This window comes from Lepus europaeus, chromosome 2 (assembly GCF_033115175.1).
Source record: "Lepus europaeus isolate LE1 chromosome 2, mLepTim1.pri, whole genome shotgun sequence".
Classification (NCBI taxonomy): Eukaryota; Metazoa; Chordata; class Mammalia; order Lagomorpha; family Leporidae; genus Lepus; species Lepus europaeus.
Genome location: NC_084828.1, coordinates 125,511,308 through 125,528,670, shown reverse-complemented (window position 1 = coordinate 125,528,670; position 17,363 = coordinate 125,511,308). Strand labels below are relative to the sequence as shown.

The following is a 17,363-nucleotide window of genomic DNA, read 5'->3' as shown; positions in this document are numbered from 1 at the left end:
GACAAATTCCCTTTCATTCTAACTTTCTTAGTTACAAAAGGGTGAAGCAGGAAAAGAAAACAGGAATTGTAAATATGATAACTGTAAATTTGATTTTTTATACTTTGCCAGACATGCTGGAAAATCTTCTATTTTTTTAAATTGTATTTTGATAACATATTGTAGTATGGTGTTAAAAATAAATTTTAAGTCCTTCTTTGGGGAAAAGAAAAAAAAAAAAAAAAAAAAAAAAAAAAGACAGAGGTATTTAGGGGCCAGGGGTCATTTCAACAACTGACTCTCAAATAATTCTGCATAAACATACATACAGAAAAGCAAGTGTTGTAATATTTAATAACTGAATTGGTGAATGTAGGTGATTCATTTTTCTATGCTACTTTTCTGAGGTTCAGAATTTTTCAAATTAAAAAGGTTGAGAAAAAACACAAGAAATAAAGATATGACTGGAAGCATGGAAGGTAGACTTCTGGGAGTTCTGGACAGGATCTTTTTTTAAAAAAATTTTTTTTCATTTATTTGAAAGAGTTACAGAGAGAGAAGGAGAGATAGAAAGAGAGAGGGAGATCTTCTATCCACTGGTTCATTCCCCAAATGGCAGTTGGGCCAGGCTGAAGTCAGGAACCAGGAGCTTCTTCTAAGTCTCCTACATGGGTGCAGGAGCCCAAGTACTTGGGCCATCTTCTGCTGCTTTCCCAGCCACACTAGCAGGGAGCTGGATTGGAAGTGGAGCAGCCAGGACTTGAACCCATATGGGATGACAGCACTACAAGCCATGGCTTTAACCCACTGCACCACAGCGCTGGCTGTGTTTTGATCTGAGTGGCATGACAATCAATCAAGCTACCCATGTTCGAATTTTGCAGCCAAAAAAGAAAAGATAAAAGAATAAACTCTCTGATGGCACCAAAGAATTATCCCTGCTGCTGGGAGGAGAAGAGAATACAGGGCCAGAAAGGGAGGCAGGGCCACCAGTTCAGCTGGGAGGCTATCACAGGAGAGCAGACAGAAGGTGATAGTGGCTTGGATTAGGCTGCTGGCAGTACAGAATGAAGCAAATGTCCCATCTGAAGCACCTGCTGTCCGAGGAGGAGGACACTGGGCCATCTGTTGATGAGGAGGAGAGCAGAGAGAAGGCTGGAAGCAGCCACTGCGGGGAACAGGAGAGAGTGATATGGAAAAGCTCCGGTGGCCGCCCGAACCCTGGGGCACTGGAGAGCTGAGACAAGCAGTGCGTGATGACACCGAACTGCAGAGCTCTGTGGTCTCCTGCATCAACACCCAGAAATGGTGGCTTAGTGGCACAGAGCCCAGTGTGAGGGACTGGCCCAGCGGGCACAGGCAGGCTGCTGAGAATGAAAATGGAGGCGTAGAAGTCCAAGGCCAGGGGCATTATGGAAATAACAGAATAAAAGCACTATAAAAAAAAGAGGCTATGCTCCCAGAGGGAAGGGGCGGGGAGGGAGAATCAGGTTTTTTTTTTTTTTTAAAGATTTCATTTATTTCATTTGAAAGGCAGTCACAGGGAAGGAGAAAAGCAGAGATGGAGGGAGGCAGGGGAGACACATAGAGAGATCGTCCCTAAGTTCACTTCCAGCCGCTGGTTCACTTCCTAAGTGGCCACAGAGGCCAGGGCTGGGCCAGGCTGAAGCCTGGAACTCTCTCCAGGTCTGCCGCACGAGTAGCAGGGACCCAAGCAGCTGGGTCATCCACCACTGCTCTCCCAGGTGCATTAGCTGGATCGGAAGTGGAACACCCAGGACACTGCGGCAGAGGCCCTTGTCTTTTAATTAAACTTGTTTCTAACTGACATGATTAAAGTTGTGGTAGAGGCCTTCCCAAGGTTAGAAGCAGAAAAAGGGAGGCATCTCCTGGGAATGAAATGTGGTTGTTATCTGCTTGCCTATGAATGCCTCAACTGTAGTCCCCATCTGCTTATCTGTAACTATTTCAGGTTCTGCTTGTTAGTACACAGCAATGATGTTAACCCTTGCCAGACAGCTTACGGCTCAGTATGTGTGTAAAAAAAAAAAAAAAATCTTCAGTAACTACCTTCACATGCGCAGTAGTATATCAATCCTTGGCCGCCATGTAACATTAGAATATTCAATCAAATGTATGCAGGTAACATAAGGGAGACAAGAGGCTAAAACCATATACAAGGGAAGATGCTTCTTTGTTCAGGGCTCAGGATTTTGGATAAAAAATTCCATCTGGGCTTTATGCCAGCATAATAAAGACTACATCCTGTTAAGAGGCTTTGGTGTCTTATCTCAGTACATGAATCCTGCCACAACCTGAACTGGCATTCCCATGGGATGCCAATGTCAGTGTTGCAGGCAGCAGCTTACCCCGCTGTGCCACAACACTGGCCCCAGAGGGAGCCATTTGAAAACCATGCTACAGAGGTGCAGCAGGTGATGACAAGAACCAGCGTCGTGGCCAGGGAGCAAGTGGCTGGGGTACAGCAGGGATCAGGGTTGTCGAAGTAAAGGGATGGGAATGGTAAGTTAAGGTATGTTCTTGGCAATGCTTCCATTAACAATAACATTACTATTTGTACCCTGATTTCATCATTGCCTGCGTCAGCCTTGAATTGTGAACTGAATAGCGGCTCTTCATGCCTCCAGATTATAAGCAGCATTGCAGAGCAGCAGAAACTGGGTATGGTTTGCAATAAGTTGGTTAATGTGTAATGAGCAGAGATGAGTGCTCATTTTGTCGTTCACACACCCTGAAGACATTTCTGATGAATTGTAAACACCATAAAATAATCCTCTAATTAACCACGTAGCCAGTGAGTCATATGCAGCTTACCTCGCCTCTGTCTCCAAACATGGAGTCTGGAGGTTTGGGGAGTTGCTGTCCACTGATCACTTTCAGGATGAGCTGCTTTTTGGGGTTAGCAGGAAGCGGGTCACCAGAGAAAGGGTTGAAAGTACCTAGCCACATAGACAGAGGTTGGTAAGAAAATACACACTGCTGAAGCTTGTAAAACAAAGAAACAACAAATACTGAGTTACTCCAGTTTCTTAAAGCAAAAAATAATCATCCTGTAAACTATCAACTTGTCTTGAAAAGAAGGCAGCACCAGTTGACATTTCCATAGTTACGGTTTTTATTACAATCCATGCACCCAAAGGCCAGAGGAATGGGTCCATTTAAAGCAAGTTTCAGCAATGCAATTGTCAACCATAGCACAGAGGAAGAAGAACATTTTGTTTGTATGCCAATAGTATAAAAGGAGGAGCAGTTATGTCAGATTTAAGAAATTGTCTAACATCTACTCTCTCAGGTATGCACTGACTGTAACAAACAGAAAGAAGATCTGGAATTAAACAAGTAGCAGAGCAAGAATAAAGACAAAACATAAAACCCCGAAGACACATTTGTCAATGCTTGTTTTTAACCTAGTGTTATAAATCCAATATGGAAAATGTAGAGGGAATTTTAATGAGCAAAGCCAAATGAATCTATCATTTTATATGATAGTTATCATCTTTTCTTTTTTCCAAACACTGTTTTGTAATAGTACTACACTGACTAAAAGGGCTTGATAAAGGCCGGCGCCGTGGCTTAACAGGCTAATCCTCTGCCTTGCGGCGCCGGCACACCGGGTTCTAGTCCCGGTTGGGGCACCGGATTCTATCCCAGTTGCCCCTCTTTCAGGCCAGCTCTCTGCTATGGCCCGGGAAGGCAGTGGAGGATGGCCCAAGTGTTTGGGCCCTGCGCCAGCATGGGAGACCAGGAGAAGCACCTGGCTCCTGGCTTTGGATCAGCGAGATGCGCCAACCGCGGCGGCCATTGGAGGGTGAACCAACAGCAAAAAGGAAGACCTTTCTCTCTGTCTCTCTCTCACTATCCACTCTGCCTGTCAAAAAAATAAGTAAATAAAATGTTTTTAAAAAAAAAAGGGTTTGATAAATGATTTTCAGGTAGAATTAAACTTGATCAGCAAGTCTCAAACTCACACTTCCTAAGACAATTTCTGAAAGGTAGGGCTCAGATCTTAGCAATCTAATTGGTAAGCAATCATCATTCCATTGCTATCCAAGTCCCATTTGACATGCATAACTTCAGAAGAGAACATTCTACACATCATGCTACCCGAATATTGAATAGTTGTGACAGGAGTTGTAATTTACACTCAAACACTTTAATCAATCTTTAAAAAAGAGAAATTATGTTGCAGAACACTGGGGTATCATGGACTATCCTTTAACAGAGGTCACCTGAATTCAGAGACATGGCTATGAAATTAATGCACACCTTTACACATTTGCTGGGGTTTAAGGACATAGCCACAGTTGCCATTTGTCTTGAACTTGGCTCGATTTAACTGCATCATTCGCCCTTCAGACTGGTAGTTCAGTGCCACTGTGTGAGTTGAAAGTTTGAGAGAATTAGGCAAGATGGCCAGGCAGAGTCAAATACACCAAGAACCACTCCCTCCCAAGGCATACATACCTAGCTGGCAACCTGCATTCCAGTAGGGCAGAGGGTTGAAGTTACTGGAATCAATGCGGTAGGCAGATGGATAAATCCTCGTGAGTTGCTTTTGGTTATAAATCATGAACTGCTCTGATTTCTGCTGAACCACCTGATGTGCTCTCGTTTCACTGAATGATAACACGTTCCCTGTGGTTCCTGGCAGTTTTTAACAAAGAAAGGACAGTGAGAACTACCGCAAAGAAAACACCACTCACAAAACAATTTATAACATCAGATTATATCAAAAGTAACAAAACAGAACCAAAGAGTGGATTCAACCTGTAAGTGTAAAATTTCAGCCATACTAAATGGAACAGAATTTGAGTAACAAGTGAGTTCTGAATCAGGCAACATTTGGAATCAAAATAGGTTCAGAGTGACTGAGTCCCATCCCATGTGCAGATTTGATTCACAATCAGAGAAAACTCAGCTACTTGTTATAATTATAGGTTAGAGTTGTTCACACATCAAGTTGAGTTACATTTCACTACATCTAGAGAAACCTTTAGGCCAATTTAAAAGATATACAGAGGCAGGTATAGACCAAACTTAACTCAATTGAACAAATCAAATTAGAAATAACTCCTGACCAAGAAATATCCACAAACACTATTCTTAGGACTCTTTGCCATTTTGAAGCCAAATTAGAGATGTGCATCTTGCTAAGGTACCTGCCTATTTCTAGGTCTAATGTTCTCCCAATAATTCAATCATTCCACTTATCATGTCTTCCTGGACAGCATGACAAAGGCAGACAGAAAAAATTATTTTCTAGGGGCATGACTCGGGCAGAATATCTTTACCAAAGATACAGACTACCATGCATAAATAAAACCATCTATATAACTTATACCTGATGCAGCACATTCTTTGAAGACATTCATCTAAAAGGCTCATGAGTGAAACATGTATTAACTAATAAAATTCAAGGTCTCAGAAAATAAAGGAAAAGAATTAATTATGAAAAAGAAAACCTTAAAGTTTGTTTGAACAGATTCATGGAACCATAAAAATCTGCATGGGAGAAAAGAATAACAATGGGGAAGAGGATTCCACAGAACATATGAAGAAATTATGTTTCAGAATTGTCCACCTAGCCAGGCTTCTCAACCATGGAAAAAAATACGGGAAGTATGTGAAGCCTATGCTCAATTTTCTGCTTGAACAGTTGCAGAAGGGATCAAGAAAGCTGCGAGTTTGGAAGTCATGATGTGTAGTATTGTGATGCCTCCTGCTTTGTTCCTATTGTTTAAGATTACTTTGGCCTTTCAAGGTCTTTCAGGCTTCCATATGATTATTCTTTTTCCCTGGTTCTGTGAAGAATGTCTTTGGAATTTTTATGGGGATTGCATTGAATCTGTGAATTGCTATTGGTAGTTGGGATGTTTTGAAAATATTAATCCTTCCAATGCATGAACATGGAAGATTTTCCTTTTTTTAATTGTTGTCTTATTTTCCTATTTCTTTCATTGATATGTTGTAATTTTCATTGTAGAGATCTTTCCCAACCTTAGTTAAATTTATCTCAAGGTATTTAAATTTTTGTAGCTATTATGAATGGGATTGTTCTTATAATTTCTTTATTAGACAGAGCACTGTTGGAGTATAAGAATGCTATTGATTTTTGTGTCTTGATTTTGTATCCTGTAACTTTGCTGAATTCTTTTAACAGTTCTAATAGTTTCTTGGTGGAGTCCTATAGTTTTTATTCTTCACTTTGTTGATGTGATATATTATTGATTTGCATATGTTGACCCCATTTCTGCATCCCAGGGGTACATCCTACTGCGTAGATGATGTTTTTGATGTGTTGTTGGATTAAATTTGTAGTATTTTGTTGAGGATTTTTGTACCTGCATTCATCAGGGTTATTGGTCTACAGTTCTCCTTTTTGTTGTATCTTAATGATTTTGGTATTAAGGAAATGCTTGTCTCATAGAATGAGTGTGAAAATATTCCCTCCCTTTCAGTTATTTGGAATAATTTGAGAAGAACTGGTATTGGTTATTCCTTAAAAGTTTGGTAGAATTCAGCAGTGAAGCCACCTGGTCCTGGGTTTTTCTTTGTTGGAAGATTCTTTATTATGAACTCAATCTCAACCTTGCTTGTTGGTCTGCTCCAGGTTTCTATGTCTTCATGCCTCAATTTTGGTAAATTATTTGTGTCCAGAAATCTATCCATTTCTTCCAGATCTTCCAATTTGTTGGCATATTGTTATTCATAATAGCTCCGAATGCAAATATTTAACATTTAATATTCCACTTTTTCCCTACTCTCAGCATTTTTACCATATTTACGATACCCCTATCATTCCTATTCCTTCACCTAAAATCCTTACTCTAAACCCAAAATGACCAATAAATCCCCATATATCCTCTAGACCTGCTGGAAAAGGCCTGCCTAGATAAAGATCCAAAGTTTCCAAAAGCCTTATTCCCATTCAACTCTAACAAGCCGAGTGTGTCTGAACTCAGTCTGACTAATATGGTCCATGAAACCAAGGAGTCAAACTATAGTCTTGATGAGCCAAGTAGGCCTCAATAATTTTGAAACTGTACCTGTTTATCAGTACACAGTCCCCCCAAGTTCTCTGTTGTCCCCTAGGTTGGACAGGCTCGGATGTTAAATGCTGGTGATCTTACAAACACTGATACTCCAGAGTTCAAAATGGGGAGTAATCATAAATACGAGTAGGGGCAAAGAAATTAGAGAATTACAGTTATTAATCTAATGATTTCTGTAGGATAGATTATTTCCCTAAAAAACACATACTCATATATATTTTACTAACATAACTTATTCACATAGTTTACGTATGTCAAACAGATTAAAATTGATCTTATTTGCAGATGTTGACATGGAGTTTCTTGAGCATGACAAGAGAAAATATAATCTGACAAGCCTAATTCAGACAGAGGACTGTAATCAATAACAGTTTTGTCTGTCTCTCCACATAAATATGAACACCACAGTATTAGTAAGATGGGCTTCGTAATTAGACACATATAGACTAGTAATTAAAAATGTGGTTAATTTGCATTAAGTCATGCATTCTTTAGCTATTGCTTGTTTTGCAGCCACACACACAGAGGCGTATACACAAACAGTTAAAGTTCAAGAGCTGAATAATACTCAAGTTTATAATTTCCCAATCAACTGAAAGGACAATGGTTTCCAAAAGCATTTTTTGGAAATTTTCATTCCCTAAATCAAATACAGCTTTAACTTCATTCAATGATTCCTTGAACTTATTTTTGAGCTGTGGGCAGTTATTTTAAGATTGTGTTACCAGCTTGCTGAGAATCTTTTTTTTTTTTTTTTAAACAGGCAGAGTTAGACAGTGAGAGAAAGAGACACAGAGAGAGTTAGAGACAGTGAGAGAGAGACAGAGAAAGGTCTTCCTTCTGTTGGTTCACTCTCCTAATGGCTGCTAAGGAGCACTGGGACTAGAATTTCTCAGCTCAATATGGCAAATAATAGTTGAAAAACAGTGAAAAGAATCTATGCTACTGAAATTTCTGTTCCTTTTGTTAAAATCTCAGTCTGTGGTTTAAACTATTTTCATCAAGTCTTCCAATGAGAAAATATGCAGCTTTTCAAGATGTTAATTTTAATGTCTTCTCTCCTCTGGTCATCCACACTTGGAATGGATATCAAAGTCTCAGGAGGCCAGAGCTCCACAGTCTAAGCACTATGGGATATCTTGCCATTGTATCTATCTTTTTATAATTATAAAGTACTCCTTAGCCTTGTGGAAAATTTCTCTGACCTCTAACCTATCAATCAACCACCATAATCAACAGATACATCCATGTGAGATCAACATTATACCAGCAGTCAATTTCCTGACTCTCAAATTGGATTCTTCATAGTGACAGAAATGTGCAATGATCAGATTAACCATGGACTAATTAACAACTGACAACGAAAAGTCAATAATGTTTATCCAGAGCAGAAGAAGAAAAACTCTCAATCCTTACCATCATCTACAATGTCCTGGGCTGCCACAGAGTTTGTGTACACAACCAAATCAGAGAGTTCTCGGCAGAGTTTCATGGTTTTCCTTCTGCGACCCAACCTGTGAAACACATCCAGAACTCATGGCATTATACAGCTGGAAGAGGTTTGGAATTCTGGTAATTTTAAATTCCCTATTTAAAAAAATGATTAAGTGATCTACCTCAGGTTCTAATGGAATTGAAACCAGAACCCATGCAAGATTTCTAGTTCAGCAATCTCTTCTATTTTCTTTTTTTTAATTATAGCTATGCAAATTTCATGTATTTCATATAAACATATTTAGGAACACAGTGATACTTCCTACCATACTCTCCCTCCTGCCCATACACCTACTCTTATTCTTCCTCCCTCTGCTATTCCCTCTTTTAATTTTTATGAAGATCTATTTTTAGTTTATTTTATACTCGTAAGATTAACCCTTTATTAAGTAAAGAGTTCAACAAATAGTATGAGGAAAAAAACACTGTTCCTCAACAGTCAAGACAAGGGCTGTAAACAATCATCAAATCTCAAAATGTCAATTTCACTCCTATATATTACATTTTAGGTATTATATTAGTTGCCACAGATCAGGGAAAACATGGCATTTGTCTTCTGGAACTGGTCTTATTTCACTAAGTATAGTGGTTTCCAGCTGCATCTATTTTGTTGCAAAAGATAGGATTTCTTTTTCTTTACCGCTGAGTAGTATTTCATAGTACACAGATACTATAATTTCTTTGTTCAGCACTCTTTTCACTACAACATCCTACTAATGCAGTTTTATTCTCTGCTCTGCCAGAAATCACAGCCTCTTTTCATGTGTTTTTGAATTCTCCTGTTTTTTTTTTAAGAATTATTTTATTTATTTGAAAGACAGAGAGGCAGAATTACAGAGAGCGGCAGAGCCAGAGAGAGGTCTTCCATTGGTTCACTCCCCAGATGACTGCAACAGCCAGAGCTGAGCCATTCAGAAGCCATTAGCCAGGTGCTGGGAGTTCCTGGTGTCGCACGTGGATGCAGGGGCCATCCTCCACTGCTTTCCCAGGCCATAGCAGAGAGCTGATTGGAAGAGGAGCAGCCGGGACTCAAACCGTCGCCCATATGGGATGCCGGCACTTCAGGCTGGGGCTTTAACCCACTGTGCCACAGCACCGGCCCCTCTCCTGGGTTTTATGTGAGTTCTATTCTATTCCCACTGTGACCCAGCTAGGGAATTCACCATAAAACAACGCCACCTTTACAGGGAGAACTTATACTAGAAAGCACAGAAACAATGCAATATGGACCATAAGAATTATATAACTACATGAAATTACCCCAACATTTCTACATTAATTATCTTTTAGAGGTGTAATTGATTTTTATTTTCCTCTTTAAGCTTTTTCTATGTCCTTCAACCTAAGTTCTTCCTCTCCTACAAACCACTCCAAGGATGCTTTCTAGAAACCTACAAATTCTATCTTTCACTATTCTTTCCTTAGTGAAGTCCTTCAGATTATTACATGGACACTCTTCTCCTCTAGGTGAACATCTAACTCTACTCCTCACCAAGAAGATATACAAGTAGCCCAAGCACATAAAAAGATATTCAACAGCAGGAGTCATTCAGGAAATGCAAACCAAAACTACAGTGGGTTGCCATGTCATACCTACAAGATGGTTGTATCCACAAAAGTAAGTGTAAGTGTTGAAAGGAATAAGAATTGGAGTTCTCATACAATGCTGGAGAATATAAACATGGAAAATAGTTGGGCAGTTCTTCAACAAGTTAAAGTGTTATCCTGGTACCTAGGAATTTTACTTTTAAATATATACCCAAGACAAATATAACCAGATGTTCATATACATAAAAACTTTCACATGAATAATCATAGCATCCTTATTCAAAAAGAAAAATAGCAAAATGTCCTTTAATTAAGGAATGGATAAACAAAACACAGTGTATGTATACAAGAATATTTGGTGATAAAAAGGAATGAAGCACTGACAGTACAATGTGGATGAATCTTGAAAATATTATACTAAGTAGAAGAAATCAGATACAAGGGTTGTTTATGTACAATGTTCAGAAAATGCAAATCTTAGAGACAGAAAGTAAATTAATGGTTGTCAGAGACTGAGAGCGAAGGGAATAGAAAGTGACTACTAATGGGTACAGAAGTTTGTTGTGGTGGTTTGTTTTCGTTTTTGTTTTTTTTTTTTTTTTTGGGCAGGGGAGAGTGATGATGATGTTCTAGAAATAGGGAGTAAGATTTAATGTAAATTTATTGAGCAACTATTGGAGATACAACAAAGAACAGATCTGATAAAAATTCCTATCCTATTGGTGCTTAAAAACATTCAATAGAAGAACCAAGGATAAAATGCCCTTCTGGTCATTTTGCCAAGAAAAGAGGCATGAACATAGACAAGTATAAAAATCAAAAGAAAGAAAGAATGTATGTTCAGCGTTTATCAAATAGGAAATTCTATAGCCACTGGTGACAACATGGTTTTGTGAAGCCTAATGGTCACAAAACCATGATTATGCCAGAAGCTAAAAATAAAGCTCCAAGGCACTTGGATGGGGAATTTCTGCATAAAGTCAACATTTTTTAATCTTTGTCTTGGGCATGGATTAGGTCAATGAAGCACTAAAAGGATATCATTATAGATGCTCAAGCCCCTAACATTATTATGCAAAATCTATAATTGACTGAAGAGCATCATACAGTATGGTTTCATGTGATACTCGTGATAATGTCTCATTTGTACTCATTAAGAATGTGTCTTTCTTCAAATGCTATGCCCTCTCTGACTACATGTTCAGAGGTAAGCCTTTCTCAAAATTATACTTAGGAACATTCATAGCAGAGTTCTCCTTGAAGGTGATCATATTTCCTCTTTATCCTTTACGATAATTATATATTCAAATTTCTATTCCCTAAATGTAGGTACCACATATATCTCCTGTGCCCTTACTAATTAGTTACAATTTTATTTAGAGATATCATGTTGGAATTCAAATGTAATATTAATGGAATAACTTTAATATTATCTTTTAAATTAAGGTACAGAGGGATGTATATATGTGTATACATATCCACCTGTGATAGAATTCATATTCCTTTGTGAGACTTAACGATGTATATAATCTCTAACAAACTCCTATATACTCCTATATCAGATAATGTATCAGAATCTGGGTTCTGAAAATATGGTCATTTTACTCATCATACATACTGCTGGTATTGGGTGATCCTGTGCCTGGGAGACTGCCTGTCTAGCCCATGCAAGAGGTTAAGAGGGCACAGCACACCATGCCTCCCAGGAAGGACCCCACGACCTGATTGCTGGCAGGTGGCAGGACCCCAGGCACATTTTCTTCACCTCAGCTTCCTGTTGAAGGGCCTTGTAATTGCCAATCAGGTAAACAGCTCCCAGGTGTGGCCCTAGATCCACAAGGACCACCTGGAAGGCTATGGAGGTTTCCTGACCTTCAAGCTGATTGGAGAAGCATAGAGGCACCAATATCAGCTTTACCCTATAGAATTAGTGTTGTCCTGAACTAGCTACACTCCCCTCCCCCGACCTCCGCCTGCCCTTTAAAAGTGTGTGCCTGATTGTTAATAAATAGACACATTCACTGAAACTTGTCTCTGGCGCTTCTTGTCTAAGAATCCCGTCGTCCCCCCATCCCAGAAGTGGGTCTCGCAGGACGAGCCTGCACTGGCAAAAGCTAATAAAAGTAATAGCTAATATTTTGACCATTATTTAATTGGGCTAGGAAGTCAGTTTACTTCCTTTAATCATACAACGACCATAAGGGACAGACAGGAATGAGAAGCCTAACTTGCTCCACGTTCTAGTTGGTAAATGAAGGAACAAGAATTTGAAGTCTGGCTGATTTCAGATCCCCAGCTCCTAGTGTGTACTTAGCACCCACCTTTCTTCTTGAGTCTCCTGTGACAGCCTTCTATGCTAGTCCATGTGATCTTCTCCCTCTTCCCTGAAGATATCTTTTACTTGTCAGCTGCTGCAGCTGGAATTTATTAAAAGACTCAATATTGGAGCTGGAGTTGTGGCATTGTAGGTAAAGCCACCACATGTGAGGCCAGCATCTCATATGGGCACTGGTGTACGTCCTGGCTGCTCTTCTTCTGATCCAGCTCCCTGTTACTATTCGTGGGAAAGCAGTGGAAAATGGTCCAAGTGCCTGGGCCTCCGGCAGACACACAGGAGACCTGGAAGAAGCTTTTGAATCCTGGTTTTGGTCTGGCCTAGCTCTAGCAGTGGTGGCCATTGTGGGGGTTAAACCACCAGATAAAAGATCTCTGTATTTCTGTCTCCCTCTCAATCTCTGTAGCTCTACCTTTCAAATAAATAAAATAAATCTTAAAAAAAACAAGACCTCACTATAGGCCAGACACAATGCTAAGTTCCCAGCATGTATTATCATCTGATAACCAGTTTATCTTCACTCATTCCACTCAAGCACCTTACCTTATCATCGAATTCTCTAGACATGTGCAATCAAAACAACCAAGCTGACAAGGATGGAGAAGCCCCAGGAGTCAGCAAGAAACCGGGAGGTGCTTTCTTACCTGTACAGCTGACCACCCTCCTTGCTAGGATATTGCTGTGGGTCCTCCTCATCATCAGTACTGTAAGATTTAGACCGCGATTTTGTGGTTTTCTGTCAGAAAAATCAAGTAAGGTTGATAACAAAGTCACTGCATCAGGCACATACACAACATACAGGAGAATGGACTGCGTCTTTAAATACACACACGAGGGCAATAACTTGGAAGAAAAAGAAATTACCAAATATGGCAGTTTGCCTCACCATTAATAACAAGCATGCCTATGGCCATAACTATATTAAAATATTAATGCAAAACTGAGGGTTTCAAATTCAGAAACTGACTTCTAAGCCAGATAAAACTGAGGCCTTGGAAGGCTTTATTAGTCATGCATTTTGAAGGTCTGTACAAGGGGTACGGTCAAAGTTGCAGTATCTATTTAAATATTATAAGGACAGAAATGCCATTTTTTATAAAAGCTCACAATTGATTAATGAATTATAAAAGGCATACTTTTTTTTTTAATAAAAGAGAGAAGAAAGAGAGCAAAGACATACAGTAATTCCTTTTTAAATAATGAGTAACTACCATTCCTGTCTTTGATCATAGGCAGTTAGATGACCATCTGATCAAACTGCTCTCCTAAGATTATGACCCATTTTCATTTCTAGTAGCAGAATGAACATGGCTACCTACAGGGTACAGGCTGAAAGGCTCCAGGACTAATTTGGATCCATAACTAATTAGACACAAAGCTCATGGGGATATGGTTTCACTCTCACCTCTCTGGAAATAGCCCTGATATTTAAACAACACATACCCCAACAATACAAGTGATGGAGGAGGATGCCAGTAGTTACAGAAACCTTACCACCAAAAAAATATACCTTCCATAAACAGATAGATGCTTTAGACAGAGTAATCTGAGCATCTAAGGAATATGGAGAAGAGACTCCACCACCACATTTCCATGGAACCATATCACAATCCAGATTTTCTTAAACCCAACGAATAAAGAACAATCTACGTGTTGATATAAACACACTTACTCTATCATACTGACAGCTGGGTACAAATTTGGTCTGGACTAGTGTCTGCGAATACTAACTGATAGAATCAAAAAGGGAAAGAACAATCCAACATGGGGAGTGGGATACACAGCAGACTCATAGAATGGCAGATGTCCTAAATAGCACTCTGGCCTCAGAATCAGCCCTTAAGGCATTCGGATCTGGCGAAAGAGCCCATGAGACTGTTTTATGCATGGAAAGCCAAGACACTCTGGAAAAAAAAAAAAAAAAGAAATGACCTAAATGAAAGATCTCTGTGAGTGAGATCCCAGTGGAAAGAACAGGGCCATCAAAGAAGGAGGTACCTTTCTCTGAAGGGAGGAGAGAACTTCCACTTTGACTATGACCCTGTCGGAATAAGATCGAAGTCGGCAAACCCTAAAGGCTTCCACAGCCTTGGCAACATATGACTAGAGCCTAGGGAGATTACTGACGCCATAAACAAGAGTGTCAAATTGTTAAGTCAACAATAGGAGTCACTGTGTACTTACGTCTCATGTGGGATCTGTCCTTAATGTGCTGTCCAATGTGAAGTAATGCTATAACTAGTACTCAAACAGTATTTTTACACTTTGTGTTTCTGTGTGGGTGCAAACTGATGAAATCTTTAATTAGTATATACTGAATAGATCTTCTATATATAAAGATAATTGAAAATGAAAAAAAAACTTGGTTTTAAATTGGACATTGCATAGAAAATTAATCAATTTTTAAAAAATATCATGTAGGATCTCTGTCCTTAATGTGCTGTACATTGTGATTTAATGCTATAACTAGTACTCCAGCAGTATTTTTCACTTTGTGTTGCTATGTGGGTGCAAACTGTTGAAATCTTTACTTAATATATACTAAACTGATCTTCTGTATATAAAGAGAATTGAAAATGAATCTTGATGTGAATGGAAGGGGAGAGGGAGCAGGAAAGGGGAGGGTTGCAGGTGGGAGGGAAGTTATGGGGGGGAAGCCATTGTAATCCATAAGCTGTACTTTGGAAATTTATATGCATTAAATAAAAGTTTAAAAAAAAAAAACAAATTTGGTCTGGAAACTTCTCGGGCATTACTTATTGAGAATCTCTATGTGCACAGTGTAGGAGCCCTAGTGTCTGAGGAGCTCACTTCCAAATCAGATTTTTTCCAAGCTGGTAAATCAGCTAAAAACATCAGCTCCCATTCTGATGTTTGTGCACTAATAACAGCTATTCACAGGATTACTGTTGTGGTAATTAAATGAGATGGCCTAGAAAGTCATTCTAAAAATCACATAATACTTTCATCTAAAACAATATCAATATTTATTATACTAATCAAATAGTCTCATGGGCAGCTACTTATGACTTGAGATATGATAAATTCTAATTCTACAGTAGTTGAAGCACTCCTCTTTAAAACACTGACTTTGGAAGGTATGTTCATTTTTATTATAAAAATACACAAAATAGGGGCTGGTGCTGTGGCGTAGTGAGTAAAGCTGTCGCCTGTAGCATCCCATATGGGCGCCGGCTCAAGTCGCAGCTGCTCACTTCTGATCCATCTCCCTGCATGGTGTGGGAAAGCAGTAGAAGATGGTCCAAGTCCTTAGGCTCTTGCACCCACATGGGAGACCTGGAAGAAGCTCCTAGCTCCTGGCTTTGGATAGGCGAAACTCCAGCCATTTCCACCGATCGGGTAGTGAACCATCGGATGGAAGACCTCTCCCTCTCTCTGCCTCTCCTTCTCTCTCTGTGTAATTTTTTTCAAATAAATAAATAAATCTTTTAAAAAATACACAAAATAGAAATGAATAAATCACCAATGACAGCTAACAGTTGGAGAAATGATACATTTTCTGCACATAGAGTTTTGACATATCTAATGGTTATCAAACTACATACTACATTTTCCACCTTTTTTCCTTTAATGGTTTGCACATTGAGCTCTTCGGGATGACCATCTTTTAACAGCTACATTATGTGAATGAAACATGGTTTACTTAAGCAGTCTTTATAGTTGAGTACTGTCTTTTCAATTTTTTGTTGTAAAGACTAATTTGTCTACTTTTTAAGTAAATCAGCACACTAATGGGCATGAAATTCAAGAAAAAACATTCCTTTAAAACAGAAGAAAAGGCTTTGTGGAAAACTCATGCATAATGTAAAGTGTACCACCCAATAATTGATTTCTTGTCACACATTTAGAAAAGTACACCTATTGTCAATGTACAGAATGATGAGTTTCCAGAAAGAGAAATCACTCACATGAAGAAATAGAATATTATCTGCTCTCCCCAAAGATTTCTGACCATCTCATTCCATTACCACTTTCTTCCCAAAAGGTAATGATTTTCATGACTTTTACTGTATAGGTTTCTTTTTTAACCTGGTTTTGAATTTCATAGAAATGGCACCAACCTATATGTATTCTCTTGGATCTGGCTTCTTTTGCTTAGTATCATGTTAATAAAGATCATCATATTATTGCATGTAGTTGTAACTGTCATTTTCATGGCTGTTAAATATTTCCTTATGTGAATTTACAATTCTTATTCATTATGTTGTTGATTGGCACTTGAACCTTTTACTATTTGGACTATTATGAATAATGTCACTATAAATATTGTTGTTTCTGTCTTTTGACATATACCAGAAGTAGATGAACCTGTGACATCATCGCACACAGTGCAGCTCTAGTAGCTTCTGTGAAACAGTGTGCAAAAGTAGCTGCATAGATGTCTACACTGACAAGCAGAGTGTGAGTGTTCAAGGTGCTCAACATCCTCAAGCACATTTGATTTTTGTAATCTTTTATGTATCATTGTGGGGGATATGTGAGGGTATTTCAAAAAGCTCATAGAAAACCTGAATTAAAAATGTTTATTTTGGTACAAAAAATCTTGAAATCCATGCGTTTTTTTTGACAGGCAGAGTTAGACAGTGAGAGAGAGACAGAGAGAAAGGACTTCCTTCCGTTGGTTCACCCCCCAAATGGGCGCTACGGCCGGCGCGCTGCGCTTTCCGAAGCCAGGAGCCAGGTGCTTCTTCCTGGTCTCCCATGCGGGTGCAGGGCCCAAGCACTTGGGCCATCCTCCACTGCCTTCCCGGGCCACAGCAGAGAGCTGGACTGGAAGAGGAGCAACCGGGACAGAAGCAGTGCCCCAACTGGGACTAGAACCCAGAGTGCTGGTGCTGCAGGCGGAGGATTAGCCTAGTGAGCCACAGCACTGGCCAAAATCCATGCATTTTTTAAAAATATTTATTTATTTG

The 17,363-nt window shown here is 39.3% G+C and overlaps 1 protein-coding gene across 1 annotated transcript in view; it reads right to left on the bottom strand.

Annotated features, from left to right (window-relative positions):
• PLCH1 (phospholipase C eta 1) overlaps positions 1-17,363 on the bottom strand; it is a 287,303-nt gene that overhangs the window by 12,668 nt on the left and 257,272 nt on the right. Inside the window, exons 14-18 of the mRNA XM_062212704.1 lie at positions 13,074-13,165; positions 8,469-8,566; positions 4,465-4,644; positions 4,267-4,374; positions 2,815-2,939 (exon numbers count right to left, since the gene is read on the bottom strand). Of these exons, the coding sequence (XP_062068688.1) occupies positions 2,815-2,939; positions 4,267-4,374; positions 4,465-4,644; positions 8,469-8,566; positions 13,074-13,165 (603 nt within the window). The remainder of the gene's footprint in view (positions 1-2,814; positions 2,940-4,266; positions 4,375-4,464; positions 4,645-8,468; positions 8,567-13,073; positions 13,166-17,363) is intronic.